Raw genomic sequence first — 27,785 nt, 5'->3', positions numbered from 1 at the left:
GCGTACTTAGGACGCGCGTGTTGCGTGCAAGTTGCCGCACCGCGCCGCACCCGTCATCGTGACGTTTGACCTTATTTAATTAGTTCGTTCGTTTTTACTCTTCGAATGTAACGCACGGTTTATTAAAATGAGTAACCGCCTAATTTACTGTTGCTACCCACTAGATGAATGTTAAATATAGGCCGTTTATACAACACGCCATATTATTTATGAATCTAAAAAATAAGTTTTATAATTCAAACTATGCAGAACAATCAAGTCTACGCATACACATCCCATATGCATTAACCATCAAACAAATGAAAATGCGATCTCTGGTGCTATTTTCGTTACAGTTCACTCACCTCGATACAAATGCTCTAGCTACAGCAACATTCTGATACTATCTTGCAAACTGGTGGCTTAACTTATATTACTAGTACTCAAACTCGGAAAATAAAGAAGTTTTAGTTTAGGTTAGTCGGAAACTCCAATAAACTCGACGAAGAATGTGAACGATTTCACATTTTGTTAAACATGTTACAATATTTAAACAAAAAACACCACAGTTGAACGAAGCATTTATGATCTAAAATGACAATTAAAAAACCTTTTTATATGAATGAAAAAATGCTCAGACAACATGTGAGTAAAGAATATTGTACCTAATGCTTATTGCCTCTGCAGGAGATAAATCCACATTTTTTATTCAAGTCGTCATCTAGCAACTCGGCTTATAATCACAAGGGGTCTCATCGTCGCGTCGCTGCGTCGTGGGGGTGTAAAAAATATGTTAGAAAAAATATTTAAGTCCCTGTCGCTACCTCCAGCGTGGTGCAATATGCAAAATGTTACTCAAAAGTTATTTGAAATATGTAAACTCAGTAATGGTATGAAATTGTATTAACTGCACATAGCGAAGATACTTTTTTAATTTTGTATGTTATGTTGTATGAAGTTAATGTTTTTTTATACCTATTCACTGGTAGCCTTAGGGCGTGGACACATGTCTACGGCACCGCACCGTAGACATGTGTCCACGTCCTAAGGGGCTATTCCAGCTATGCCCGATCGGGTAGGTGAGCACAACGGGCGATCGACGGGCTCAACTTGAAAGAATTTGCCAACACTAGCCCTAGCAAGAGCACTTGATGTTTATTGATGATTATTGGTTTTTTTTTTTCCTACCTATGTGATAGCCTTGAGAGGCTATTTCAGCTTCGCCCTAACGTTTGTAGGTGAACTCGCGGGGCTCAACCGGAGAGTTGCTAACACTGACCCTAGCAAGAGCAGTGCTTCGCAGAATCTACCACCGGATCGGAAACGCGACCCACTGAGAAGATCCGGCGAGAAACTAAGTGGGCTGTGTCTATGGGTTAGTTCGCTCGTCGAGCCCTTCGTCCCAAGCGACGGGTTCGACGAGGACGGTGACCGGTTGATTATAGGTTACGTTCTGATTAGCAGTTTCGTTTTTTTTTCGCGTTAATATTATTACATACTTATATTTAAGTCACCGGTATGACGTCAGTAATATATTGCAATTTTAATGACTTACAAAATGTTACTAAATATTAAAAAGGCCAAATACGTAAACTATACGTACATACGTTTTTTTTATACTGCCAGTGCTGATAGCCTTGAGAGGCTATATCAGCGTTACTCTAGCGTGTAGGTGAGCCCTCGGAGCTCAAACCAGGAAGTGTTGCTAACACTAGCCCTAGCAAGAGCAGTGCTTCGCAGTAATTACCACCGGATCGCAAACGCGACCCACTGAGAAAATCCGGCGAGAAACTCAGTGGGCTGTGTCTAAGGGTTAGTTTACTCGACGAACCCTTCGCCGCGAGCGACGGGTTCGACGAGAATACGTACGTACTAATAAAAACCAAACTAACACACTTATTGCTCGACCTACTCATCCCAATCACATGCTGATAAAATAAACAAATACAATAAAACACAATCTGTTTTGTATTACAGTGCAATGAAGATAATGCTGGGTAAGCTTCCGAGATCGTGGATAGTAGACGACGCCAAGGACGATGGCTACACAGCTTTGCATCTGGCTGCTCTGAACAACCACGCCGAGGTCGCGGAGCTACTAGTGCGCGCAGGAGCCCGTCCTGACCTACAAAACGCAAATTTACAGACAGCTCTTCACTTGGCTGTAGAGCGTCAACACACTCAAATAGTTCGGCTACTAGTAGCTCATGGAGCCAATCTTAATATTTGTGACAAGGTAATCTTTATATGTACTTATTAAATTTTTGAAGCAAATTTGACTGCATGCAATTGAAGCTAAAAATATGAAACATTACGAACTCGATAAAAGTAAATGAAAAAAAAAGAACTTATAACTTAAGTACAAGTCATTTTTTTATTATTGATTATGAGGTTGGACTAGCTCACAACCCACCTGGTATTAAGTGCTTACTGGAGCCCATAGACATCTATCTATAATGTAAATGCGCCTATTTCTGCCGTGAAGCAGTAATGCGTTTCGGTTTGAAGTGTGGGCAGCCGTTGTATCTATACTTGAGACCTTAGAACTTATATCTCGAAGTGGGTGGCGCATTTACGTTGTAGATGTCTATGGATTCCAGTAACCACTTAACATCAGGTGGGCTGTGAGCTCGTCCATCCATCTAAGCAATAAAAAAAAATAAAAAAAGGTTCTACCACCAGTAAAATCGCTGAAAGCGAGTCCAGTCAGTTCCAGTCAAGCTTTGGATGGAGATGATTTTGGAAATAGGAGAAGTCAACGAAAACATTGACTTTACTATTATTTTGTTCCCTTTTGTCAATCAATGCCATTCGGATTGAAAACATTACATATTAAACTCCATTTTCTTTAGATATTATGGATTCACATTATGTCATTTCAAATTTCCAACAACCTAAAATATTTGGTTGGTTTTAATCCATATTGTTTTTACAATTTTCATACGTTGAAGCAGTAACTAATAATACACAATTATCTGTCATACTTTCTACAAAAATATTTTTTACCCTTGTAGGCAGATTATGTCATGTCCCACCTGATGATGACTGGTTGCTGGTGCTCATGGATGTAAGCAATGACAGAGGTACATACAGAGGACAGAGGTGTAAACTTCGTTTGAAGAAAGACATGTCATAGTGTTCAGCAAACACCGAGGAGCATAATTCATTCCAAAGCCGACCGTAACTGAAATCCCGGCGTAGATCTAACGATCCATGAGAATGGGATTATCGAAAAACCTAACTGTTCTCTTCTATATGAGATCAAATGGAATTAACTGGTATTTGGGAGTCCTAACCCTGAGATGCGAGGCCCAACTTATGCTTTGTAAAGCAAAACTCTTTGTCAAGGCGTGAAGTGCACCTTCGCTTTGTTGAGGACTTCCAGCATTTTTAAGGCCAACTTGGCTTTGCCCTACAAATGACTCCAATATTGAACGTAGTTGATTTTTCAACCCCGAGAACCTCTATGTTCGCACGGAACGTTGCCAGAATATCCCTTGGAAATGGGAGCTTTAACAAAAGGGTTCTTCTTGACAGTAATCGCGCAAGCATGTGTCTTCAAGGGGTGGAACTAAACAAAATTGAATTAATTCTATTCGGAGACCCCCCCCCCCGGAGAACTCACTTCACACAAAAGCTTTGAGTGTCTCTCTTGCACCACGCTCCCAGATAGGGTCTGATCTATCTCTCAGAGACTATGGAATTACCAATAATATCACCGGAGTTCATTTTCGGAAACAATTCCAATACACCCTTTATAGATGTCGTGTATTTGAGTAAAGTTGGATGAAACCTTTTACGCAATTTTAGGATGGTGACACACCGTTACATGAAGCGCTCCGGCATCATACCCTGCAGCAGCTTCGTCGTCTACAAGATGCACGAGACTCTGCACTGCTCACAGGCCTCTCACATGCTCATGACAAAAAGTCGTCTGCGTCGATAGCTTGTTTCCTCGCGGCTCACGGTGCCGATCTAACCGTCAAGAATAAAAAAGGTTTTCATATCTTACGTATTTACGAAACTATTTTTTGGTATAAAATTTTAAATCAGAGATCTCAAAAATCTATTTTTTGTTTTTGAATTATTGAAAGCAGGTAAAACATTCTAAATGGCGTTCACAATTTAAAATTAAAATGGGACATTTATATACGATCTTCAGGTCAAACACCTCTTGACCTCTGTCCGGACCCCAATCTCTGCAAGACGTTGACTTCGTGCCGCAAAGCTGGCGCGTCGGCCACCGACAGTACTCCAGAGAGTGAGCCAGGCTCCTCCGCTATCAGCACATCGGCGCCCGCTGCGGACTCTATATCGTCAGGAGACACGCAGCCGCAGTCAGACCCCACAGCCGATGAATGTCTCGTATGCTCCGATGCTAAGAGAGACACTCTGTTTCGTCCTTGCGGACATATCTGTTGCTGTAATGCTTGCGCCGCCAGGGTAAGTTTTTTCAGAGAATAGTCACTTTCGTTTTAGACTTTAATGTAGTTCGACATTCCCGATCCTGCGGAAAGAATGGAAAGCAGTCGACGTCGCCCAAAACACGTCATCTCGGATCCTCCCTATCCACTAACGATGCTTCTAGGTACTTCAAGCACCGGTCACCGTTCTCGTCGAACCCGTCGCTTGCGACGAAGGGCTCGATGAGTAAATTAACTCTCAGACACGGCCCACTGAGTTTCTCGCCGGATCTAGTTCTAATGTAGTTCGTTGAGAAAGATGAAGCCGTTGAGAATCTCTTCAAATAGAACAACGTCAACATACAGCCAATATTTACTCAACTCTGTGTGATTATAATAGTATTATAGTTGACGTTACAAGTAATTACGTGATATCCAAAATAATATTAATTGGTATTACAGTTTGGTAGTGCGACTTAAAATAGGATCTGTTATTATTCGCGTAAATACGTTTGAAATAATGACTATCGTAACCTTTACACCAAAATATATACAAATAAGCACCAAAATAAGCTTTTGCCCACGACTTCGTCCGCGTGAAATAATTACTTTGGCATGACGCAAAATTTTACCTGCGACTTAATTTGCGTAGAAAGAAAAAAACCCCGATTTTGAAACATTCTATATTGGTACTCCGTTTGTATTGGCGTCTTGGCGTTATGGCCTATAGCTTTCCTCAGTAAATAGGCTATGTAACACTGAAAGAATTTTTCAAATCGGACCAGTAGTTCCTGAGATTAGCGCGTTCAAACAAACGAAACTCTTCAGCTTTATAATATTAGTATAGATATATTATTACATATTTTAGTGTAAAGGTTAGGTTTGGTTTAAGGGTCAAAATATTTAATGATGAACCATTATGACGGCTAGGTGAAGAAGTGTCTGGTGTGCCGCGCCGGCGTGTCGTCACGCGAGCGCGTGCCTGAATGCAGAGTGTGCTCGGAGGCGCCAGCCACGGTGCTGTTCCGTCCGTGCGGCGACGTGTGTGCGTGTGCGGCCTGCGCTCCGCTCATGCGAAAGTGCGTGGAGTGTCGCACGCCGCTACAGTCTGCACAACCCGCACAACCGGTCCCGCATCCCGTCACGCAACCCATCGCGCCACCCGCCGCGCAGCCTACCCCGCAGCCCGCCCTGCACCACAACAACAACAACAACAACGCTCTCAACATCGATCGTTAGTATACTTCATTTAACTATTGCATAATAAATCACCAAAAAGAAATTTTAATGAAAACCCTGGACGAGATTGAGAAAGTAAAACATTAGTTCCAAGTCTTAAATGAAGTGTCCAAGAAGAATTCATATTTAGAAATTTATTGGAATGCTAAAATATGCCATGTTTTCGTACAAAATATATCATAAATATTTTTGTAACATTTTACACAAGCGATTAATTCATTACATTTTCAATACCTTACTAACCAAGCTATGTTAGAAATAAAATTCCTACCTGTTTAAAAACAAAACTTTTAACAAATATTTAAATTGTTAAATATGTTAATTGTTAATATTTTAACAAATAGTCCATTGTTGGGATTGTTCCAGTTGAAAAGGACAGCAGTAGTAATTTAGCTCAGGTGCAAGTGAATAAAGGGCAGCCCGCGGCGACGCCGGCCGCGCCGCACTTCATGAACAACGGCTCGCGGTTCGCGCCCGCCCCCGCCCCCGCGCCCGCCTCCGCGCTCGCCCCCGCACCCGACGTGCAGAAACTGCAACAACAACTACAGGACATTAAGGAACAGGTACTTTCATATCATTGCATATCCTCATTTGTTCCAGGCAGACGTGCCTATAGTAACTATAGATTTCTGTTAGTAGGGCATCTTGTGAGCCCACACACATTAGTATCACCACCTTGCCTATTTTTGCAATGAAGCAGTAATGCGTTTTGATTTGAAGAATGGAGTATATCCTCATTTATTCCAGGCAAACGTGCCTATAGTTAGCATAGATTTCTGTTGGTAGGGCATTTTGTGAGCCCGCACGGGTAGGTACCACCCCCTTGCCTATTTCTGCAATGAAGCAGTAATGCGCTTTGATTTGAAAGTTGGGGCATATCCTCATTTGCTCCAGGCAGACGTGCCTACAGTTACTATATATTACTGTTGGTAGGGCATCTTGTGAGCCCACACGGGTAGGTGCCACCAACTTGCCTATTTCTGCAATGAAGAAGTAATGCGATTTGAAGGATGGAGCAGCCATTGTACAGTAAAAAGTGAGACCTTAACACGCATGCATGTTTCATTCTGAGTGGCGGCATGTACGGTGTTGATGTCTATGGACATAATTTCCACTATATTGGTTCCCACTTAACCCCAGGTGACAGTCAGCTCATCCAAACATCATCACTAAGACCCATCTTGCGATATGAAGGCGAAGTCTCTGTTTTAGATGTAATAGAAATAATTACTCTTGTTTCACACTATAAAATCGAATACCCAAAAAAAAAATTGTTTTTCATAAGAATCGCGTATCGCTTATGTACTCTGTAATATATATATAGCACAGATTACATTTTGGAATATATACGAGAAAAAATAAATTGCATTGTTTTATTGCAGACGATGTGCCCGATATGTTTGGACCGCCTCAAGAACATGATATTCCTGTGCGGCCACGGTATGTGCCAAATGTGCGGCGATCGCATTACCGTATGTCCCATCTGTCGCAAACAAGTCGAGAAACGCATACTGCTCTACTAAATGATACCGACGAGTTTTACCACAGATTAAAAATATGCGTAAAAAAAAATCCTGATTGTTATCTTTGCGTGTTGGCAACATCGTTTGTTTCCATTAAATCTGTTGACAAATGATGCAGATGTTATGATGTCAGTTGCACTTGAAATATCAGCGGTATACTGGCAAGGAATAGGCTGTAAGCGAAAATAACTTGTCCACCAAATCTTCTTATTGAATTATTTCAAAACTAATATTTTCATCATATATTCAGAAGTAGAAAAGTAGAGAAACCATTTTAATGAACGCAATTCTTTTCGGTTCTCAGGTTTGAATATAAATAATTTTTATTTCGATTAAAAATAGAGCGCGTGATATTGAAAGTTGAAAATGTCCGAAAATGTCAAGGAACAGAATGTCAATAGATTTTTTATAAATCTCCAAACTAATAGTCAAATATTATGTATATCGATTATTAAATCGATATTATTACCGGTGTCTCTGGCGTAGAACGAAAGTGGTCGCTTATAGCTTCAGATGATAAAGTGACGCGCACGCGAAAAATAGTTTCAAGCGAAAATATATATTTTCTGGCGCCTTTTGTGAGATGCGGGGCTGTGCCCCAAACGAAAATAAAAGGTAAATTCAAGAGTACAAAAACCAGCTGTACAAAATTCAAAATACTTTTTGGAGGAGAATTAAGTAATAAACTTTTTTATACGTTTATTCATATTGAATACGTTAACAGTAATAATTTCTACCCAAATTGTGTGTAAAGAATTATTAAAATTAACAATATTAATTTATTTTTTTAAACTGTGGGTACTTACAACTTTTCCCTCCCAAAAATGTTTCTTTTCAGTTCGATTTGAATTCTATTCGTATTAACTTTCAACAACAATGAATAAAATAAAATTTAAGAAATGAAATAAGTTTCAGAAATTTCTGTTTTCTTTAAAAACATAAATATAATCGGAAATACAATTGATTGTGTTACGCCGTTGACAAGATAGGCAATCCCGCTCTACCTTGTCTCTCTCGCTCTACTGCGAGACCTTAGGCAGGCCCTAATTACTATACTATTCCCTAAATAAGAATCAATTAAATTGACTCGTTATTATGGGCAAATAAATGCATTTAACGTGATGGGGTTAAGTTTAAAAAGTACTAGGTATAGTTGTTTTATACAACTTAATTTTTTTTCTTGTTTACCGACTGCTATTAACCTCAAGAGGCTATACAAGCTTCGCCAAATTTGTAGGCGAGTTAGAGTAGTTTTCCCTAACTAGTGCTTCGCTGAATCTACCACTGGATCGGAATCGCGACCCACTGAGAAGATCCGGGGAGAAACTCTGGGCTGTATCTGTGGATTATGCACGACGAACCCTTCGTTGCTTTCGAGCGAGTACAACTTATAAAAACTTAACTCTTGTGTAAATTAAATATGTCGTGGTTTTGTTTATTCGTATATTATATATAGACGCTTCGTCTTTTACGCCATGTTGTAAGTAAGTGTAACCTTCCCTGGAACATTTACAGCGTAGTACCGCCAAGCTGCGACAGACGGCGCGCGAATCGTTTTATGGCTATTTAACGTGGCTTAGCTTCACAAGTAATTTAATGAATGTAATGTAATGTAATGAATTGTAGTCCTGTTTTAGGCGAAATTTATCGACGTTAGAAACATAAGATCAAAATATAGTTTATGTATTTTTTGTCTTTTTCCTTAGTCTCGATTTCTAAACTAAAACATTACATACTACTTATTTAAAAGAGATATTATAATTTAAAATGTTCGATTTGAAAAGATAAATGTAATCATAAATATCCACCGTTAAGTTAACGTTAATTCAATGAACGCGTAGGTCCCTAACAGGTACTCTCGAACTATTTTCAAAATGAAGGAGTGACATTCTACAAAATTTATATATTATGTCAACGAAAAAATAAACGATTTCATAACTTTTATTACTTTATCATGTAAATAAAAACAGTATATACTTTTTATAAGAGTAATTTGAGGTGGAATATTTTTTGTGTGATTATATAAAATTCAGAACTTATCTTAAACCAAATTTTAAGATAACGTAGGCAATAACAATGTAAACTGTATAGTATCTTAAAGATCACATTTCGAACAATAATTGCAAAACAAACTTTGTAAATAAATACTGTATGTACAGTTCGACCTCTGTACAACTTTTGTAGTAAATTTACAAATATTATATTGTTTAATTAGTACTATGGCTTAATTATTACTACAACGAGACTAAAATATTGTACAAAATATAGATTAAAACTACCATTTTGTATAAAAGGTCTAAACGGGCAAAATTTTACAGTAATATGCGGTTAAATAGTGTCGCCAGCAATATCAGCAAGCTTTGGCTGCAATATAAAAATATTTTTGTAGTAGATATAACTAGCTTGTGTAATGTGAAAATTGGCATATTATAAGAGACAGGAATGTTAAATCATTAAAGTAGGTATATACTTACAAGATCAAATCGACAATATCGATATTATTTCATCTCGGTTAAGCCCAAACTGTTCCATAAAAGTAAGTTACCTGAATAATGAAGTACGCACCATAATAAGTAATTAAAAGTTGTCAGCAAGACCGAACAATGTACAAAAAAAAACAGCCAAAAATATTACCCGTTTAGGAACTCCAGTACATCTACAGGAATGCATTTACGATAGTTTGTAAACAATTTTATGGATGTTACGCCGCTAACTGAATAAAATTTAGATCAATAAAAGCGTGTGCTTTCCGGAGGTTATTATTATTGTTATTAATGTGATGTGGATTTTTACTGGTGGTAGGACCTCTTGTGAGTCCGCGCGAGTAGGTACCATCACCCCGATTATTCCTGCCGTGAAGCAATAATGCGTTTCGGTTTGAAGGGGGGGGGGGGGGGGGACAGCCGTTGTAACTATACTTGAGACCTTAGAACTTATCTCAAGGTGGGTGGCGCATTTACGTCATAGATGTCTATGGGCTCCAGTAACCACTTAAGCAATAAAAATATGTGGTAAAATCAAGTGACAACTTATGCTTGGCGCCGCGGAGCCGATGTGGTCGCGTCCATTGTAATAGCTGTTTGTAGTTATGACGAGGCGCAATCCACAAAAATCCCTAAAAACATTTTTATTCAGTCAGCAGTCTAAAATATATAATGTAGGAACCGGCTGGGTTACCCAGTTAAAATAGCATTTAAATAAATATTTTAAATCCTTATTACCTTATTTTATTGTTCTTTTAACTCTTGATTCTTGTTAGAATATGTTTCACAAAATATCTCACACAGGATAGAGATTCTCTTAATTATTATTTTTAATTTACAATTAATTATACATTATTAAATTCATATCACTCATTCTACAGCATGCTATTTTTTTATTATGTTTAGAAAAAAAATATTAGTAAGCTTTATATTTAAAAATAATTATTGTTCGTTATTGTTGTTACTATCTCAATATTACTAGGCATCTAACACAACGATGCCGTATTTAATCTAATATTAATATAAATGTGTATTGGAAATGAAATAAAACTAAGTAAAATGTTGTAATTCTTTTATTTGAAAAATCACCGCATTAAACTAATTTTCAATTCTAATTAAAACGAACTAAAAACTTCATTTCGCAATAAAATAGACGACAAAATAATTGGTCAATTTGAGTAGTTCGTTAGAAGTGAATCTTCGATATTGTGTTCGACGTCGTGTTTTTGACGCGTGTCTGACAAAGAAACTGGCAACTCTGACATCGTCACTCTATCTCGAATAATGTCTTTGGTCAAATCGTTTATCCGAAACGATAACTGGAGATTGCTAGCCAGGTCGCTCTCTTGACAACGTTCACAATTCTTGTAATAGATCGCCGATAAACCATTCAAATCGGATGAGGTAGCGCAGTACAGCGGTGTACTGGCAGCTTGAGCCTAAAAGTAACGAATTATTTTAGAAACATAAATGATTTATACAGATTGGTAGAGGCTTATTTCCATCAGTGGACGCCTATAGGCTGATGATAATGATTATATGATTCAGAGAGACCGCCTACGTACGCCATCCTCTAGGATCATTTTTTGCAACATTTTGACACAAGTAGTACAAACTGCCAGAATCTTGGGCGTTCAATTATCTCCTTGTTGTCTACTATTAAAAAAATATAGAAAAGATTTTCGGAACGACACTTTGTTACTATCAAGTTAACCCCATTGCTTGTACATTTAAAACGTTCAAAGAAGACAACATTGAGATCACAAGGTCACTACCACCATACATAGGTTCAAACTCGATACACAAGTTTGCGATTAGAAATCGGTGGAACTGATCTACTAGAAGACAAATGGAAAACTTAAGAGTAAATAAAATAAGTAGCCACTATGACTTAAATAACCGAGGCAACTGACCTAGCAGACGAGTTGAAAGTGCCCTTTGCATCGTTTATGTCCATGAGCGAGAGTGACTACCTACTTTCCGTCAGGAGGGCTGTATTATCGCTTGTCTACGACGACAAAATTAATAAAAAGACAATATTAATAAATACGAAAATGACTACAGAAAAAAACGTTCTCCTTTATCTGCTACGATATAAAGACATCGAAAAGATGTCACGTCCGGTCCTATGCTTAGGCAGTTTGAACAGTGTTAGTGCAGTGTACCGGATATCGAAACAGGAAGAACATAAAGCAACGTACAATTTCCTTTTACAAGCAAGCACAATTATTTTTTTTGTCACAACTTTGAAAACGTCGTGCCCTAACGGATAAGACGTCCGGTGCATTCGTGTTGACCGATGAACCGGTGTTCGAATCTCTGGCGAGTACCAATTTTTCTAATGAAATACGTACTCAACAAATGTTTACGATTGACTTCCACGGTGAAGGACTAGCATCGTGTAATAAAAATGAATGGCAGGACCTCTTGTGAGTCCGCGCGGGTGGGTACCATCACCCTGCCTATTTCTGCCGTGAAGCAGTAATGCGTTTCGGTTTGAAGGCTGGGGCAGCCGTCGTAACTATACTTTGAGACCTTAGAACTTATATCTCAAGGTGGGTGACGCATTTACGTCGTAGATGTCTATGGGCTCCAATAACCACTTAACACCAGGTGGGCTGTGAGCTCGTCCACCCATTTAAGCAATAAAAAAAAATAAAAAAAAATTGAAAAATCTTGCGGCACGATATCTAAGTTTAAGTATATTTCTATGTTTTGCATTGAAGTGACTAGGAAACTCCTACGATCTAGTAATTAATACATTGTGCACCAAGTAGGGAGAAAACTCGCCTTCGGCTCGGGTGGCAATTTTACACGCGGGAGGAAATGTCCTACTTTTTCCCGTGGTGCACATACTATTTTTTCTCCTACAAGGCCGAAAGTTCGTGGAGTACCGAGCCGGGGTCCAGGGGCGAGGCCCCCTCATACTCATAAAAAAACAATTTAACTGTTTTTTTATTTTTAAATAAACTACTACTAATTGAATAAGAACTGTCTGATGAACACATATTTATTTAATACATCACTATTAAATTTTATAGCCTTTTGTTTATTTCACTTTTACACTAAACACAATATTGCAAATTACCCGAGCACAACAATGGCGGAGAATTTTAGATGCGTGAGAGCAGACGTAGACACTAACGTGCATGCGAACTTGTACCCAGGGAGGAAAAGTAACACTTTCTTCCTTGTACAGCGGGAGGAAAAGTTTCACTTTCTTCCCTATACAGCGGGAGGAAAACCGAACTTTCGGCGTAGGTAGGAAAAATAATAATAATATTAATAGCTGGAAATAAATCACGCACGGTCATCTGACCCCAATTTAGGATTCCCTGTGTTATGGGTACCAGATACTTACTCATATATACGTTTAAATATAATACATATATAGATAATAAACACCCAGACAAAGAGCAAACAAACCTGTTCATCACAGTAAAGTTTTCTCCCTGTGGGAATCGAACCCAAGACCCTCGGCACAACAGTTAAGGCCGCTAACTACGGCACCACCGAGTCAGTCACCGATAATTGTTCACCGAAACGCACATACAGGACAGGGCGAATGTCGCATTCTTCCTTTGGAGGTCAACGGCTATCCGCTGTTCCCACAGCGATATAAATAAGCTTAGAAATGGCATCAACCCGAGCACATTCAACTCGAGCTGCCGTACACGCACACATACCTACGCAGTCTTGCGTAGACAGGTGAAAGAGCTCACGGCCTTCAGCTGGTATGTTACTGTCCATAGACATCAAAATGCCACTACTTACCTCCTGGCATGAGACTGAAGTCTCAATTGTATTATCTAAAGGCTGTCCTACGTGTTTCGTGTGCTTAGTGCGAGTTTTTTACGTTCTCGATAGCGTAAAAGTTAACTCAAATTTTTATGGAGTTGGAACGTTTGCCTACGTTTGGCGCTAGGGGCGCTCTTCCAATTCCGAACACATTTAAGTTAACTTTTACACTATCGACAACGTTATAAAACTCCTACAAGCATACCGTACAGAATTTATACACGGATATGGTGTGATCACTCGCCAAGAGCACACCGAACTACTTATCCTTTGAGTCATAATAATTATATGCGAATAATTAGTTAATCCGACAAATCACTACTCACTATAGTTTTGGTAAACGGTTTCATCCCGGTGTAGATGGCTTCGTAAAGCCACCAATTACGACACAATCTTGTTTTCACAAATGAACCCGGATGCGCGCTGATCACAGTTTTCTTAGTGTTTAGCCAACGATATCCTAGATTATGCATGGCTAATATTCCACACAATTTTGAAATATTATATGCTTTGATAGAGCTATATTTATTTTTGGGAAGTGAAAGTGTTTCCTCAGTTGGCGTTAATATTTCATTAAAAGGCCACGTTACGTATCTGCAAAATATGTTGTTTTAATATAGACTTCGTGAGATTTCTTCAGGTAAACAAAACTAAAGATTACAGTAGTCATATATACACACACACCTGTGAGATTCTGACGATATTATAACGACTCTTGCATTTTCGGCAAGAATATCTTCGATACTCATGAGCAGATAATATTGGCTCAGATAGTTGACTTGAAACGTTATTTCCAATTTATCCACAGTCTGTGTCCAAGGTAAGCCGAAAATTCCAGCATTCAGGATAACAATATCAATTTTTCTGAAATTTATGAGAATTGCGAAGTCGTCGTGGCCTAAAGGATAAGACGCCCAGTGCATTCGTATCAAGCGACTGTACCGATGTTCGAATACAGCAGGCAGGTACAAATTTGTCTACTGAAATAAGTACTTAACAAATGTTCACAATTGATTTCCACGGTGAAGAAATAACATCGTGTAATAAAAATCAAACCCGCAAAATTATACATAATTTGCGTAATTACTGGTGGTAAAAGTCCGCAAGTGTTGGTACCACTAGCCTGCCTATTTTTGCCACGAAGTAGTAATACGTTTCAGTTTGAGGGATGGGGCAGCCGTTGTATTGTAAAAACGGAGACCTTAGAACTCATATTTCAACGTGAGTGGCAGCATGCACGTTGTAGATGTCCATGGGCTTCGGTAACCGATTAACACCAGATGGGCCATATGTTCGTCTACCCATCGAAGCATTAAAACAAACAAACAAAACTATTCTCACTATCGAATTGTACAGTAGATTAAATATTAGAATAATATCGTTAAAAAAAGAATACCTACATCATTAAATAACAATCACATTTCTAATGGCACCAATACCTTGCTTGGTCTCCTGATTATATTTAAAAGTACATTTAAATATATCGAATATATATTGAAATACTAACTTTTCTTTATTTAAAAGATCATCAGAGCATTTTCTCACTGATCTAAGTGAAGCAAGATTTAATTCGTAAAGTCGTAGACTATCGGGTTTGAGGCATGTATTTTTAGCGACGACGCTTGCAGCATACGTGTTCCGGCACGCCATGAGGACAGTGCATCCGCATAAATTTAAACATTTCGTCATTTCAAAACCGACGCCGCTGTTCGCTCCAGTTATCAAACATGTTTTATCTTTTAAATCTAGACCTTTTGTCACCTACAATGTTAATAAATAATAAGCATAATGACTCATTATCAAAATCGGCATGTTTAGCATCGGCAAAACAGCACGGAAATTGTTAAAATTGTTAGACATCCTGCCATTCGTAAGAGTGAGGCTTAAAGAGAATTTTCAGGGCTAGATAACAGTTTGGATGTGCTCCTGACATTACTAAGGTTCCTGAACGACTAACAGTCGCCGTCTCACCGCGTGGTTAAGTTCGGTATCTATTATATGCCGTGAACTCGTTTACACATCTAGTGGCATCAAAATAAAAATATCTAATTTCGGACATGAATAAAAATGTGTGAGTGAACATCTCGCTATTTCGCGCGCACTCCGAATTTGAATGGAATAAATGTCATAGACTGCAGTACTATCTGTCTTCTTATTTGACTACTAGCCGCTCTACCGGATTTAAAGAGTTTTGCACCTAACTCGTATTATTATCAATTTAAAATACGTTTAGATCAAAATAAGGAAAAAAGAAAACAGAATATTTATTTTCGTGCTTTGTTCGTCTTGGTGAGAAGAAATCGAATCATCTTGCCACACGTCTTATTGGAAGTGGTCACTACAAAATAAATGAAATTAATAATTTAAATGTTTATGCATTGGTTGCATGTAATTCATATTTTTACGTAGACATTAACAGGACAAATTTTAATGTAACAAACCTCTTCGCCAGTTGGTCCGTGTATTCGAAAATTTAAATCAAAATAATTTTCAACCAAAGATTTGACTTTAGAAGAACTAAAGGCTCTTACTTTATCATTTAAAATGAGGTTTCGAGTTGTGACGCTGAAAATGAGTGATTAATAAAATTAAATGTTAGAAAAATTACTCACATGACTTTATATTCTTCTCAGCCGCTAATTGCAATTATTTTTAATTGTGATTAATCGACTAATTTATAACATACCAGCTATTCCAAGTAGCTTTACTTGCCACACAAAGTAAGCGCATTTTTGAAGAACATAACATTTACTTAGCCGTCCATTCGAAATATCGTAGCGCGATATGAGAAACCGATAAGTCGCAAGTATAATTTTACAGTTGGTATACTTACGTCGCCATACGATCAACAGAACGTAGCATAACTTAATAAAATGATACTAAAAACAAACTGTATATATTTACTGTAAGGAAACAAAGCAGAAAGTATTGCACATAAACCGTATTTTTATTTTTGTACAGGACGTGTCATTAAAAATATATGTAAAGAGCATAGGTAGAGAAAACAATCACTTTCTGGTATGAAAAGTAGGTTTACATATTATTATAAATCCTCTTTTCTCAGTTTTACTTCATGCTGTACTAAATTACAGGATCTTTTAAAGATTTTAACGGAAACGTTATCTTTTTTATCTACGGATATCTACAAGGCATTCACAGCTTTTACTGCGCGTCCTCAAGCTTGCCAATCTGCTCGCGCAGCTGTTTCGCGAATGAGTACATATACATCGAAAATACTCGCATAAAATATTAAATTATTGTATGTTTTTATTCCTGTAGATGGACAAGAGCCCGTAAAGCATCTAATTTAAGCGGTTGCCACTAAAGCCCATAAAAATCACAAAACAAGATTATATATAATTTTGTTCTACTTCTAATTATTTCGGTTCGTTTTATTTCATTTTACTCTCAAAAGACGTGTCTAACTAGTCTGACTACATGTACGGACTATGTTCCCTTTGCTTTATAAGTGAACAAAACAATGTCAAAGTCAAAGTGAAAAATAAAACAATCAATTTTACTAAGCAATGAATGCTGTAATTAAATTTAAAAGCATTTTAATGTTATATTAATGTTATTTTCTTCTTAATGTTAAAGATTTTCAGCCCTTTACTCCATTGTGTATATAATATATGTCATTTGCTTATCGCACCAATAATTTTAATTAAAAAAAATGGATAAAAAGAGACGATATTCATCATCAAGTTCTGATAGCGCTGAAGATGACCGAATTCAAGATCTCAGAGAACGGGATGAATTCGCAAAAAGATTAAAGAAACGAGACGAAGAAAAAATAAGAAAAATAACAGAGGGGAAAAAATCATACGAAGAGGCTGCAAAAAAGTTAAAAATTGAAGCAGAAGACCGCGACAAGTTACTACCGAAACTTCGTGTACAGTCTCGTCGCAAATATTTAGAGAAAAGAAAAGACGACAAAGTTGTAGAATTAGAAGCTGATATTGCCGACGACGAGTATCTGTTTGATGAGAGAATGTAAGAACTGAAATATTTTTGCCAAAACTTAAGACGGCCAGAGAATTTTATGAAAAATCATACGTTTCAACTATAATATATAAAATATTATAAAATCAAATATTAGTTTAGTATTAGTATGTTACATTAGTATGTATATAGTATATCAGTATTAGTATGAGAGATTGGATTGCATTTCATCCCTAAATCATATCTTCAATAATAATATTTCTGCTGTAAGCTATGATAAGCTCTAATTTGTATAATGGCAAAGCCATTATCAAATACATTCAGATCTTGAATTTTAGTCCCAAGTCCGATGCCTTGCATTTCAGTACACACTCTGTTAATTATTTCACACCAGATGAAATTGAACAATAAAATTACAGCCAAACAAAATACTTAAATTTTAATTACAAATAACTTATTTTAAGATTATTATTATAAAGTACATTTGGTTAAAACAAAATTAAAAGTTTAAAATGTGTCATATCATTTGTCTTTATAGCCTAACAAAAAGAGAAAAAGAAGAAAGGGAACATAAGAAAACTTTATTACAATTAGCTAAAGAACATGAAAAAGCAAGAGAGTTAGAAAATGTTCAAAGATATCATATGCCTCGGGACTTGGGGAAAGGGGAAAAAGGTAATTATCCAAAATTACAAAGAAACCTTTCAAATGAAAAACTAAACAAAGCTTCAAACCTTAAGAGAAATTTAATTATGTATTTCAAATTATGAGATGAAAAAAACTTAGCTGACGTTAATAAAATGAAGGTTTAAATTATGGACAAAAAGTTTTTCAAGCTATGAACAAAATTTCTGAAATATTTTCATTTTATTAATGATGTAAGTTTGGTAAATCATATAGAGTTTAATTGTGAAGTTTCAAATATTCAGTTTGGTCTTAAATTTCTATATTGTTTATTTCTCATCCAATACTTTCATTTTAAAATTTGAAAATTTACAAATCAACAAAACAAAAGAAAATAATTAAAAAATTGTAATCAGTAATAAATTATTTGCTTGTACATCTTGTATATAACCTACTAATTGTATATTACAGGTGAATATGTTGAAGTTGATGAAAATGAGAGGTTGCCACATTCTGAACAGCAAAAATGGGAACAAGAACAAATTAAATCTGCTTTCTTTAAATTTGGTGCAAAAGATGCTAAAGCTACAAATGAATATGATTTATTACTGGATGAACAAATTGATTTCATACAGGCTCTTAAAATGGAAGGTTCTGAAGACAAAAAGGAAAAGTCAGAAATATCAGAATATCAAAAAATTCGAATGACCATTGAAGAAACAAAAAAATCACTTCCAATATATGCGTTTAAACAATCACTTATTGAAGCCATACAAAATTATCAAATTCTAATTGTAGAAGGTGAGACAGGATCTGGCAAAACAACACAAATACCTCAATATCTCCATGAAGCTGGTTTCACTAAAGATGGGAAAAAAATTGGGTGTACACAACCTAGGAGAGTAGCTGCTATGTCAGTTGCTGCAAGAGTTGCACAAGAAATGAACGTAAAACTGGGAAATGAAGTTGGTTATAGTATAAGATTTGAAGATTGCACATCTGATAGAACAGTAATAAAGTACATGACAGATGGAACTCTTCATAGAGAGTTTCTATCAGAACCTGATCTAGCCTCATACAGTGTAATGATCATTGATGAAGCTCATGAACGTACCTTACATACAGATATATTATTTGGTCTTGTAAAAGATATAACCAGATTTAGACCTGATTTAAAATTGCTTATATCCAGCGCAACATTGGATGCTGAGAAATTTTCAACATTCTTTGAAGATGCCCCAATTTTTAGAATCCCTGGAAGGAGATTTCCTGTGGACATCTATTACACAAAGGCACCCGAAGCAGATTATGTAGATGCTTGTGTTGTATCAGTATTACAGATTCATGCCACACAACCTCTTGGTGATATATTGGTTTTCTTAACAGGACAAGAAGAAATTGAAACATGTGTCGAAATGTTACAAGAAAGGACGAAGCGAATAGGCAAAAAACTGCGCGAGCTTTTAATATTACCAGTATATGCAAATTTGCCTAGCGACATGCAAGCTAAAATCTTTGAACAAACTCCTGAAGGAGCTAGAAAAGTTGTTCTTGCTACAAATATAGCTGAGACTTCATTGACAATTGATAATATTATATATGTAATAGACCCAGGTTTTGCCAAACAAAACAACTTCAATTCCAAGACTGGCATGGAAAGTTTAATTGTTGTTCCCATTTCTAAAGCATCAGCAAATCAACGAGCTGGACGAGCCGGAAGGGTTGCTCCTGGAAAATGTTTTAGATTGTACACAGCCTGGGCATATAAATATGAATTAGAAGATAATACTGTACCAGAAATTCAGAGAATAAATTTAGGAAATGCAGTTCTCACTTTAAAAGCTTTAGGCATCAATGATCTAATACATTTTGATTTTTTGGATCCACCACCGCATGAAACATTAGTTTTGGCTTTAGAACAACTTTACGCTCTGGGTGCACTTAATCATCATGGAGAGTTAACAAAAGCAGGCAGAAGGATGGCTGAATTTCCTACAGACCCCATGCTCGCGAAAATGTTGTTAGCTAGTGAAAAGTAAGTAATGTAAACATAAGTCATCCTAATTAATCTTACTGCTCTAATTGACGCCTGGACCAAATCATTGTGAAACTATAATAATGAAATAATGAATAATAAAACAATATAGCGGAAAATTTACGTTAAGTAAAATGGAAATTCCTAGGATAGATTAAACAAGAATTTTGTAGATTAAAGGCCAAAATAATAAGGCGGTCGATATTCACATCGCACCGATCCGTCTATACCTGGATTTATATCCCACACGCGCTAATTTTATTATAATGCTTTCACAACTAACTTTCATAATGATGAAGGATTAACTTCTTCTTTTTCTGCATCTTACTATCAGCCGACAGCTCAACATTCACTACTCTCTCTCTCTCTCATATCGTCATTCACACACTTCATCAGTCTTCTTCAGTCGACCTCTTCCCTCTCTACCTTGCACTACCAATTCCGTACATCTCCTAGTCACATGCATCTTCTCTCTACGCATCACACGTCCATACCACGCTAACTGTCCGCTTTTTAATTTGTTAATTACCGGGGTTACTTTCATACTTCCTCTGATATACTTATTCCTCAACTTATCCATTCTTGTCACTCCACACATCTATCTCAACATTCGCATCTGGAATGAAGGATTTACATTGTGTAATAACCTGGTAAATTTTATAAATTTGTATAGTGACTAGTGATAGAGCTGTTGTGGAGATATCGATAATTTTATTATAACTAATGTACAACACAATCAAATCAACAAAACTTTTACTCCACACTTCATACTACAGACTTACAGACTGTGGGTGAAGAAGTAGTTAGTAGCTGATAAATGCGAACGCGTCCACTCATACCCTCTAATTAAAAGCAGTTCAGATTGTCTCAAAATCACTTTAATTCTCACATTTTTCTTGTTTTACAGATATAAATGTTCTGAAGAGGTTGTCACAATTGCAGCAATGCTATCAGTAAATAGTTCCGTCTTCTACCGGCCTAAAGATAAAATAATCCATGCAGATACAGCAAGAAAAAATTTCTTTCATCACAAAGGAGATCATCTGACAATTATGAACTTATACAATCAGTGGGTTGCTTCAGATTATTCGGTGCAGTGGTGCTATGAAAACTTCGTGCAGTATAGATCGATGAAACGAGCTCGAGATGTTCGTGAACAATTAGTCAGCCTGATGGAAAGGGTAGAAATTGAAATGGTTACAAGTTTATCTGATGATACCAATATAAGAAAGGCTATAACGTCTGGTTATTTCTATCATATAGCAAAATTTTCAAAAGGAGGTCATTATAAAACTGTAAAACATAATCAGGTAACGAAACTTACAATCTTGATAGTTAAGATTATTTTGTTTTTTCTTTTTCTTATAAATCTATCCAAATGTATTTATTGCTTTCAGACAGTTATGATACATCCTAATAGTGCTCTATTTGAAGACCTTCCACGATGGGTGATTTACCATGAGCTTGTATTTACATCTAAAGAATTTATGAGACAAGTCACAGAAATTGAGAGCAAATGGCTACTGGAGGTAGCGCCTCATTATTACAAATCAAAGGAATTAGAAGATTCAACAAATAAGAAAATGCCCAAAACATTGGGGAAATCTGCAAAAAATTAGTAAAAATTTGATTACAGTAGATTCAATAAAAGTTTCCACTTTCTCAGTTTATTGTTGATCCTGTTCTTCGGTTTTCATAACACGACATTCCACTTTTTTTACACTTCCTTGTGATTTAAATGTAGAACCAATGTTGGTAATTCTTTATGATAAAATCATCTATAATTTGTTAAAATTTAAAATGATGTCGCAGATATTTCAAGACACGTTTATTTGTTTTATTGGCAAATGTGCTCACGGTTCATCTATACCGAAGTCTAGACAAAACACATCATGAACGCCGGCACCTCCCTGGAAACTTTGTCTATTTCTCAATTTTAGTCATTACGAAAATCATAAATATTTGCGGGTTTGATTTTTACGGTGTTACCTATTTCTTTTATCGTGGACATGAGATTAGTAAGTCAGTAGAAAAATTGTTACCTGCGGATTTTTAACACCGGCAGTCGCATCGCTCAATAAGAGTTCATAGTTTTATCGATTAATATTTTATCGATTTTTGCACCTTGCTGAAAGGACATGCGCCCCTCAAGAAACAGGCATGAAGAGTTTTTGCCAGAGCCAAATATGGTACGCGGCAAATATTACTCTGGAAATGTACCGTGTAGTAGATGAACGCAACGTTAGATACCGAATAGTAATGAGGGATTAAAGGTAACGGAATGATCTCAAACAATTCCTTAAAGCACTCTCATGGAATAAAACCCCTCAAAACAGCGAGAAGGAACTAAAATCCTTTGAGATGAACTTGTCCTGGGGTTGGTTTTTCAAAGAAAATTTAAGGAAGTCAGCAGATTGACTGTAGCCACTGATGACCAATTACCATCAGGTAAACTGTATATTCGTTTACACTTACAATACAAAGAAAAAACCCCTTGTAGAAGTAGTGGTTATAAGGACCATATCCACCATAAGGATTGAAGTGTAGTAGTGTATACCAGAAATATTATATTATTATATATTTTTTTAATATCACTGTATGCAGTGAAAACTATGTGGTGGGTCCATTAACATTTGCATTCATTCATTTCACATTTTTCATAAATTTCAGTTTTATTTATTTTACACTTTTTAATTACTTTATGCAAGTAAAATGAACTAAGAAAAATATTTTAGAAATGCAGGACAATAATTATTTGGAGAGACAATTATATTGAAACAATATTTATTGTATTCCCTGTAGTGTTAAAAGACAAAAAATGAAATATCCATAGTACTTACAATATTTATTCAATTTACATAACTACATAGAATAGAACTGTAATAATTCTTCATCTTTTGGCTTTAAAATGCATTCATCTTTCAAATTAATTACCCACCCTGGCTGTAATCCAAAAAATATTTGTCTAGGATCCTTTCTATCTGTTAACATCTCATATTGTGGGTCACTTTCTAAATTTGGAAGTGTATATCCATATTTCTGAGACAATTTTAATCTTTCTTGAGATATTTTTTCTGGATCTGCTAAATAACCACGTGTTGCAGCACTGGTGTAAAATTCAATGGCATCGGGCGGAGGAATCATTCTTCTTGGAATAGCTTGACCAGTTTCAAAAAACCTTTGAGGATTTTTCAATATAAATAAACTGTGAGGATCATAGTAGGCTGTAGTAATAACACCACCATTTTTCTCAATCGCTGCAATAACTTGTTCACTTGCCCACTGTACTTCTATATTAATTTTTGCAGCAAATATGTCAGCTCCATCATCAGTTAAATTAACACCAAAATGCTTTTGGTCAGGATTCAATGTGTATAACCCAGATTTTATCAAGCTGGCAATATCAATGGGTTTAGATATGTCTACTCGATTTCTATCGATCAATTTTTGTAACTCCAAAAGTGTCATAGGAGGATACTCTCTTTTCAAACTGAAATATTAAGTTTTGTTTAAAACCTAAGAAATACTTTGGAGCTAATAATAATAAACCTAAGAGATAATGCAAATCCATTAAATTGTTAGTAAAATGGTGCATTGCATTTATGGTTGCCTGAGTTAAATAGTAAATAACTCCTTAACACCAAATAGAGCATGAGCTTATCAGTCTAAAAAAAATAATCAATAATTTGGTACCAAAAGTTAATATAATAAGTATAATACAGGCTTTGTCTATAAAAGTAAAAGTTGAGCACCAAAGATTTCAGTTTCTTATGCAGATGGGGGGAACCATGCTACTGACCCCCACAGGCAACCTGACAAAACTGAGTTTCAGGCTGGATCTTCTCATTGGGTTGTGATTCTGATCAAGTGATAGATTCAACAAAGAACTACTCTTGCTATGTCGGATGTTAGCAGATTCATTCAGGTTGAGCCTCGTGAGCTCACCCACCAGTCAAGGTGAGGCTAGTGGCAAATGTGAAAAAAAAAGCAAACGAGAAAATCGACAATATACTGTACTATGCGATTATTCAGACTTCAGATAATTGTAAATATTTTTAATAAAATTATTTTCTAATCACATTAAATTGTTATATTAGATAAATAAATTGACCAATTAATACCTAACATCAATAACATGTTCATATTATTTTTCTATTGTACTGCACTTTTGCTGCATACTTATACATCTGCTATGAATGGCATAATAATCCAGTATTACTTACTGGTGTCCTCTATAGTAATTCTCATGAGGAATACGAAGATAAAATGGGTTGTTTCCAGTTTCATAACCTAGTCTCATATAATTTTGACGTTGTCCAGAACCTTTATTGCCTGCACCATGTTTGTCACCCCCGTGTTGACCCCTTCCTCTTTTTTGCTAAAATAACACGGTAGGGCATAGTGTAAATACAAGTTTATATAAATTTTGTCTCATACTGCACTAAAGTAATTAAGTGTTTTATAATATTACAGATGAAGCTCTTGTTTCTAATTATTAGTGTAAATATACACTTGTGCTGTCCATGGATTTCAAATACTAATCAATACCAGACCCTAATTATTATGTTTTTTATTATAAACAGTGAAGAGTTGAGACAGCTTACAATACTTTAGACGAGAATTTTTTTTCTTGGAAATAATTAAACATTAAACCTTATTAGTTATAATTACGTCTACGACACAAAAACAAGATATGATTTTGACTGGATGATGTTCTTACTTACTGTTATTTTAGACCCCGGATTATCACGAATATTTGCTAGCGTGATTCTTGGTAACGACCTCAACATAGACAGTGATTTTTCTGTTATTTGCCGCGAACCCATGCTGAGGAATTTTAATATGAACGTAGAGATGAAGAGATTACAGGAGAGCTAACATTCTTTTACTTTATATAAAAAGTGAATTGTAACAAATTATTTAAAGCAATGTATTAGTAATATTAGTATTTAATTAAGGATGTATTTGTAGATTTCAGTAGGTACCTACATAGATTATACACTTAATATATTTCTGTCATTTTCTGTCTATGGAGTCTAGTATATAATCTATGGTCATTGGTTACTCATTTTTATAACAAAATGTTTTTTATTTATTTATAGATTATTTTCTACTTTTTATTAACTACAAAGGCTTTTTGATATTATTACATATTTCTAATAAAATCTTAACAAAAAAAAATACCTTCGTTTATACGCCATTGGTAAATGTTTGGTTTTCCTACCTATTTACTGGTAGTCTAAAGCTATTCCAGCTACGCACCACAAATAGGTGATCTTACGAGCTCAACCTTTAACACTCGCCCTAGCAAGAGCAGTATTTCGCAGAATCTACCACCGGATCGGAAACGCAACAAACGGCGGGTTTGACGAGAACGGTGTCCGGTGCGTGTGGTACCTAAAAGCACCGATAGTGGATTGGGAGGATCCGAAATGACGTGTTTTGGGTGACATCGACTGCTTACTATTCGGTCCGCCAGATCGGGTATGAACGATGGACGATGACCGTTGCCTGAAGAGCCTAAAAACAAACAAGAGTGGTTCCACGGGATCCGTTAGGACATGTTTTGGGTGACGGCGCCGCGGCGGCTTATCGTTGTCCCGTCGCCTGGGTCGGGTAATTAGCGGCGGCCACGACAAGAGTATATCGTGTCCGTAGCGTCAGAACAATACTTCGACAAAGCGAATCCAATCCAATTCCATATCAGATCTAAATTGATATCGTCGTGAAAGTCGATATTCCTCGCGTACCACGGTACTCCGACGGCTACCCTGCAGAAACGGGATTGGATGACCTGGAGAATTTATATGCATGCGGGCCGCGTACACTTGCAAAGGTCATGAACGTATGCAAGCTTTGTAGAGTGTCACTTTGTCACGAAAAGACAATTTACTTCGCTTTCACAGATATTACATTAAATAAACAATCACTTTCCAAAAAAATTACAATACCACAATAAAATTAACTTTTTTATTGCTTAGATGAGTGGACTAGTTCACGACCCGCTTCTTAAGTGCCGCCACCCACCTTGAGAAATGACATGTTCCCTCCTGGCTGAGCCTTTGCTCGCCCACCTATCCTGGTGAAACTGGAAAGGCCTCAAGGCCACCAGTAATCATTCAATCATAAAATAAAAAAATAAAAACATGACGTGTGCTTAATATTATTTTAAACTACTTTTACAGTTAAATCTCGTTATTATTTACAACAATTGGAATACTATTAGCTGGTTGTGTAAATAGTAAATGTGAGATTTAACCGTAAAAGTAGTAACAATTATGTTTACGAAATACAAATCAGGAAAACGAGAAAATACTATAAATATTGTTCCAGTGCTTACACAATAAAAATTATAGCATTTTTTTTTCCTACCTAAGCTGGTAGCCTTGAGAGGCTATTCCAGCGTAACCTTACTAGTAGGTGAGCTCACGGGGCTCAAACCTGACGACGTTGTTAACACGAACCCTAGCAAGAGCCGTGCTTCGCAGAATCTCAGAATCAGAAATCACTGGTGGTAGGACCTCTTGGGAGTCCGCACGGGTAGGTACCACCACCCCGCCTATTTCCGCCTTGAAGCAGTAATGCGTTTCGGTTCGAAGGGTGGGGTAGCCGTTGTAACTATACTGAGATCTTAGAACTTATATCTCGAGGTGGGTGACGCATTTACGTTGTAGATGTCTATGGGCTCCAGTAACCACTTAACACCAGGTGGGCTGTGAGCTCGTCCATTCAACTAAGCAATAAAAAAAAAAAGTGTGTGTGTCCGCTCCGACGCACGACTGGAGTTTACTGGATATAAAAAATTAAACGAAACAATACGAGAAATAGTTCTATATTACGACAACACGATACACTACAGATTATTAACAAATTAACGAGACACAAAACAAACGACTAACAAATATATGAAAATACAATAATGAGAGAAACGCGCGATCAGTACGAGGCTTTGTGGCGGACTGCCGGCGCAGCAGCCCGGCGTCACCTGCGATAACGCGGCCGCGCGTTGGCTCCTGATTGGCGCGCGCACGCATCACGCAATCAGGAGCCAATCAGGCGCATAACGCATTTCGTGTGACATGCTAGTACGATTTTGATTGGCGCGCGCACGCATCACGCAATCAGGAGCCAATCAGGCGCATAACGCATTTCGTGTGACATGCTAGTACGATTTTGATTGGCGCGCGCACGCATCACGCAATCAGGAGCCAATCAGGCGCATAACGCATTTCGTGTGACATGCTAGTACGATTTTGGTCCCCATAATTTTCATACCCCGGGCCTATATATGTAAATCGATTCTAAAGGAGTAAACTCCAATATATATATAACTAGTCAGGTCATAAGTATTGTCACACAGTAAAAACTTTTCTTTTAGAATGCTGGCCACAAAAAAGTTTATTGAATTCGAATTCCGAATTGTTCATGAAAATAAAAATGTATAACTTTTAGAATTTTACTCATTTTTAAATATGGAGTGGACGCTTAAAGAAGACCGTGTTGCAGTTATTGCGTTGCATCGTTGCGGTTACGCGCCAATTCAAATTTTTAACATACTGAAAAATTTGAATATAACCAAAAGATTCGTTTATCGTACCATCAAACGATACAATGAAGACTCTAGTGTAGATGACAGGTCAAGAAGTGGTCGCCCTCGGTCTGTTAGGACTCCAGCAGTGATAAAAGCTGTGAAGGCGCGAATTCAAAGAAATCCCAAACGTAAGCAGAAACTGTTGGCCTTTCAGATGGGGTTAAGCAG

The 27,785-nt window shown here is 36.8% G+C and overlaps 4 protein-coding genes across 4 annotated transcripts in view; 2 read left to right on the top strand and 2 right to left on the bottom strand.

Moving 5' to 3' along the window:
• Window positions 1-8,035, top strand: part of mib1 (E3 ubiquitin-protein ligase mind bomb 1) — a 150,525-nt gene extending 142,490 nt beyond the window's left edge. Inside the window, exons 12-17 of the mRNA XM_028181590.2 lie at window positions 1,957-2,215; window positions 3,790-3,976; window positions 4,142-4,422; window positions 5,313-5,616; window positions 5,988-6,184; window positions 7,004-8,035. Of these exons, the coding sequence (XP_028037391.2) occupies window positions 1,957-2,215; window positions 3,790-3,976; window positions 4,142-4,422; window positions 5,313-5,616; window positions 5,988-6,184; window positions 7,004-7,144 (1,369 nt within the window). The 3' untranslated portion in view covers window positions 7,145-8,035. The remainder of the gene's footprint in view (window positions 1-1,956; window positions 2,216-3,789; window positions 3,977-4,141; window positions 4,423-5,312; window positions 5,617-5,987; window positions 6,185-7,003) is intronic.
• A 401-nt stretch (window positions 8,036-8,436) lies between these two features.
• On the bottom strand, window positions 8,437-16,647 carry LOC114248397 (WW domain-containing oxidoreductase). The gene is made up of 6 exons (XM_089740401.1): window positions 16,592-16,647; window positions 15,867-15,990; window positions 14,933-15,186; window positions 14,110-14,289; window positions 13,752-14,019; window positions 8,437-11,066 (listed from the first exon to the last, which is right to left on the bottom strand). The coding sequence occupies exons 1-6, from the start codon at window positions 16,645-16,647 to the stop codon at window positions 10,797-10,799; spliced, it is 1,152 nt and encodes a 383-aa protein (XP_089596527.1). The 3' UTR covers window positions 8,437-10,796.
• A 263-nt stretch (window positions 16,648-16,910) lies between these two features.
• On the top strand, window positions 16,911-21,694 carry l(2)37Cb (DEAH-box helicase 16 lethal (2) 37Cb). The gene is made up of 5 exons (XM_028181602.2): window positions 16,911-17,418; window positions 17,906-18,042; window positions 18,463-20,026; window positions 20,934-21,336; window positions 21,424-21,694. Exons 1-5 carry the CDS (start codon window positions 17,099-17,101, stop codon window positions 21,643-21,645), a joined length of 2,646 nt encoding a protein of 881 aa, XP_028037403.1. The 5' UTR covers window positions 16,911-17,098; the 3' UTR covers window positions 21,646-21,694.
• A 1,164-nt stretch (window positions 21,695-22,858) lies between these two features.
• mRpL15 (mitochondrial ribosomal protein L15) lies at window positions 22,859-25,031 on the bottom strand. The gene is made up of 3 exons (XM_028181604.2): window positions 24,751-25,031; window positions 24,250-24,404; window positions 22,859-23,516 (listed from the first exon to the last, which is right to left on the bottom strand). The coding sequence occupies exons 1-3, from the start codon at window positions 24,850-24,852 to the stop codon at window positions 22,889-22,891; spliced, it is 885 nt and encodes a 294-aa protein (XP_028037405.2). The 5' UTR covers window positions 24,853-25,031; the 3' UTR covers window positions 22,859-22,888.
• Between the last annotated feature and the right edge of the window lie 2,754 nt (window positions 25,032-27,785).

Source organism: Bombyx mandarina, chromosome 04 (genome assembly GCF_030267445.1).
Source record: "Bombyx mandarina strain Sakado chromosome 04, ASM3026744v2".
Taxonomy (NCBI): domain Eukaryota; kingdom Metazoa; phylum Arthropoda; class Insecta; order Lepidoptera; family Bombycidae; genus Bombyx; species Bombyx mandarina.
The sequence above is the reverse complement of the archived record's forward strand: the minus strand, read 5'-3'. Positions and strand labels throughout refer to the sequence as shown.

Excerpts from the sequence above, each read along its gene's own strand:
- LOC114248397 (XM_089740401.1), bottom strand. The coding sequence starts at position 16,647 with ATGTACTCATTCGCGAAACAGCTGCGCGAGCAGATTGGCAAGCTTGAG. Across the intron at positions 15,187-15,866 it reads ACGGACCAACTGGCGAAGAG|GTGACAAAAGGTCTAGATTT; the intron begins GTTTGTTACATT and ends TTAACATTGTAG. Across the intron at positions 11,067-13,751 it reads AACCGTTTACCAAAACTATA|GCTCAAGCTGCCAGTACACC; the intron begins GTGAGTAGTGAT and ends CGTTACTTTTAG.
- mRpL15 (XM_028181604.2), bottom strand. The coding sequence starts at position 24,852 with ATGGGTTCGCGGCAAATAACAGAAAAATCACTGTCTATGTTGAGGTCG. Across the intron at positions 24,405-24,750 it reads ATCCGGGGTCTAAAATAACA|CAAAAAAGAGGAAGGGGTCA; the intron begins GTAAGTAAGAAC and ends GTGTTATTTTAG. Across the intron at positions 23,517-24,249 it reads AATTACTATAGAGGACACCA|TTTGAAAAGAGAGTATCCTC; the intron begins GTAAGTAATACT and ends TTAATATTTCAG.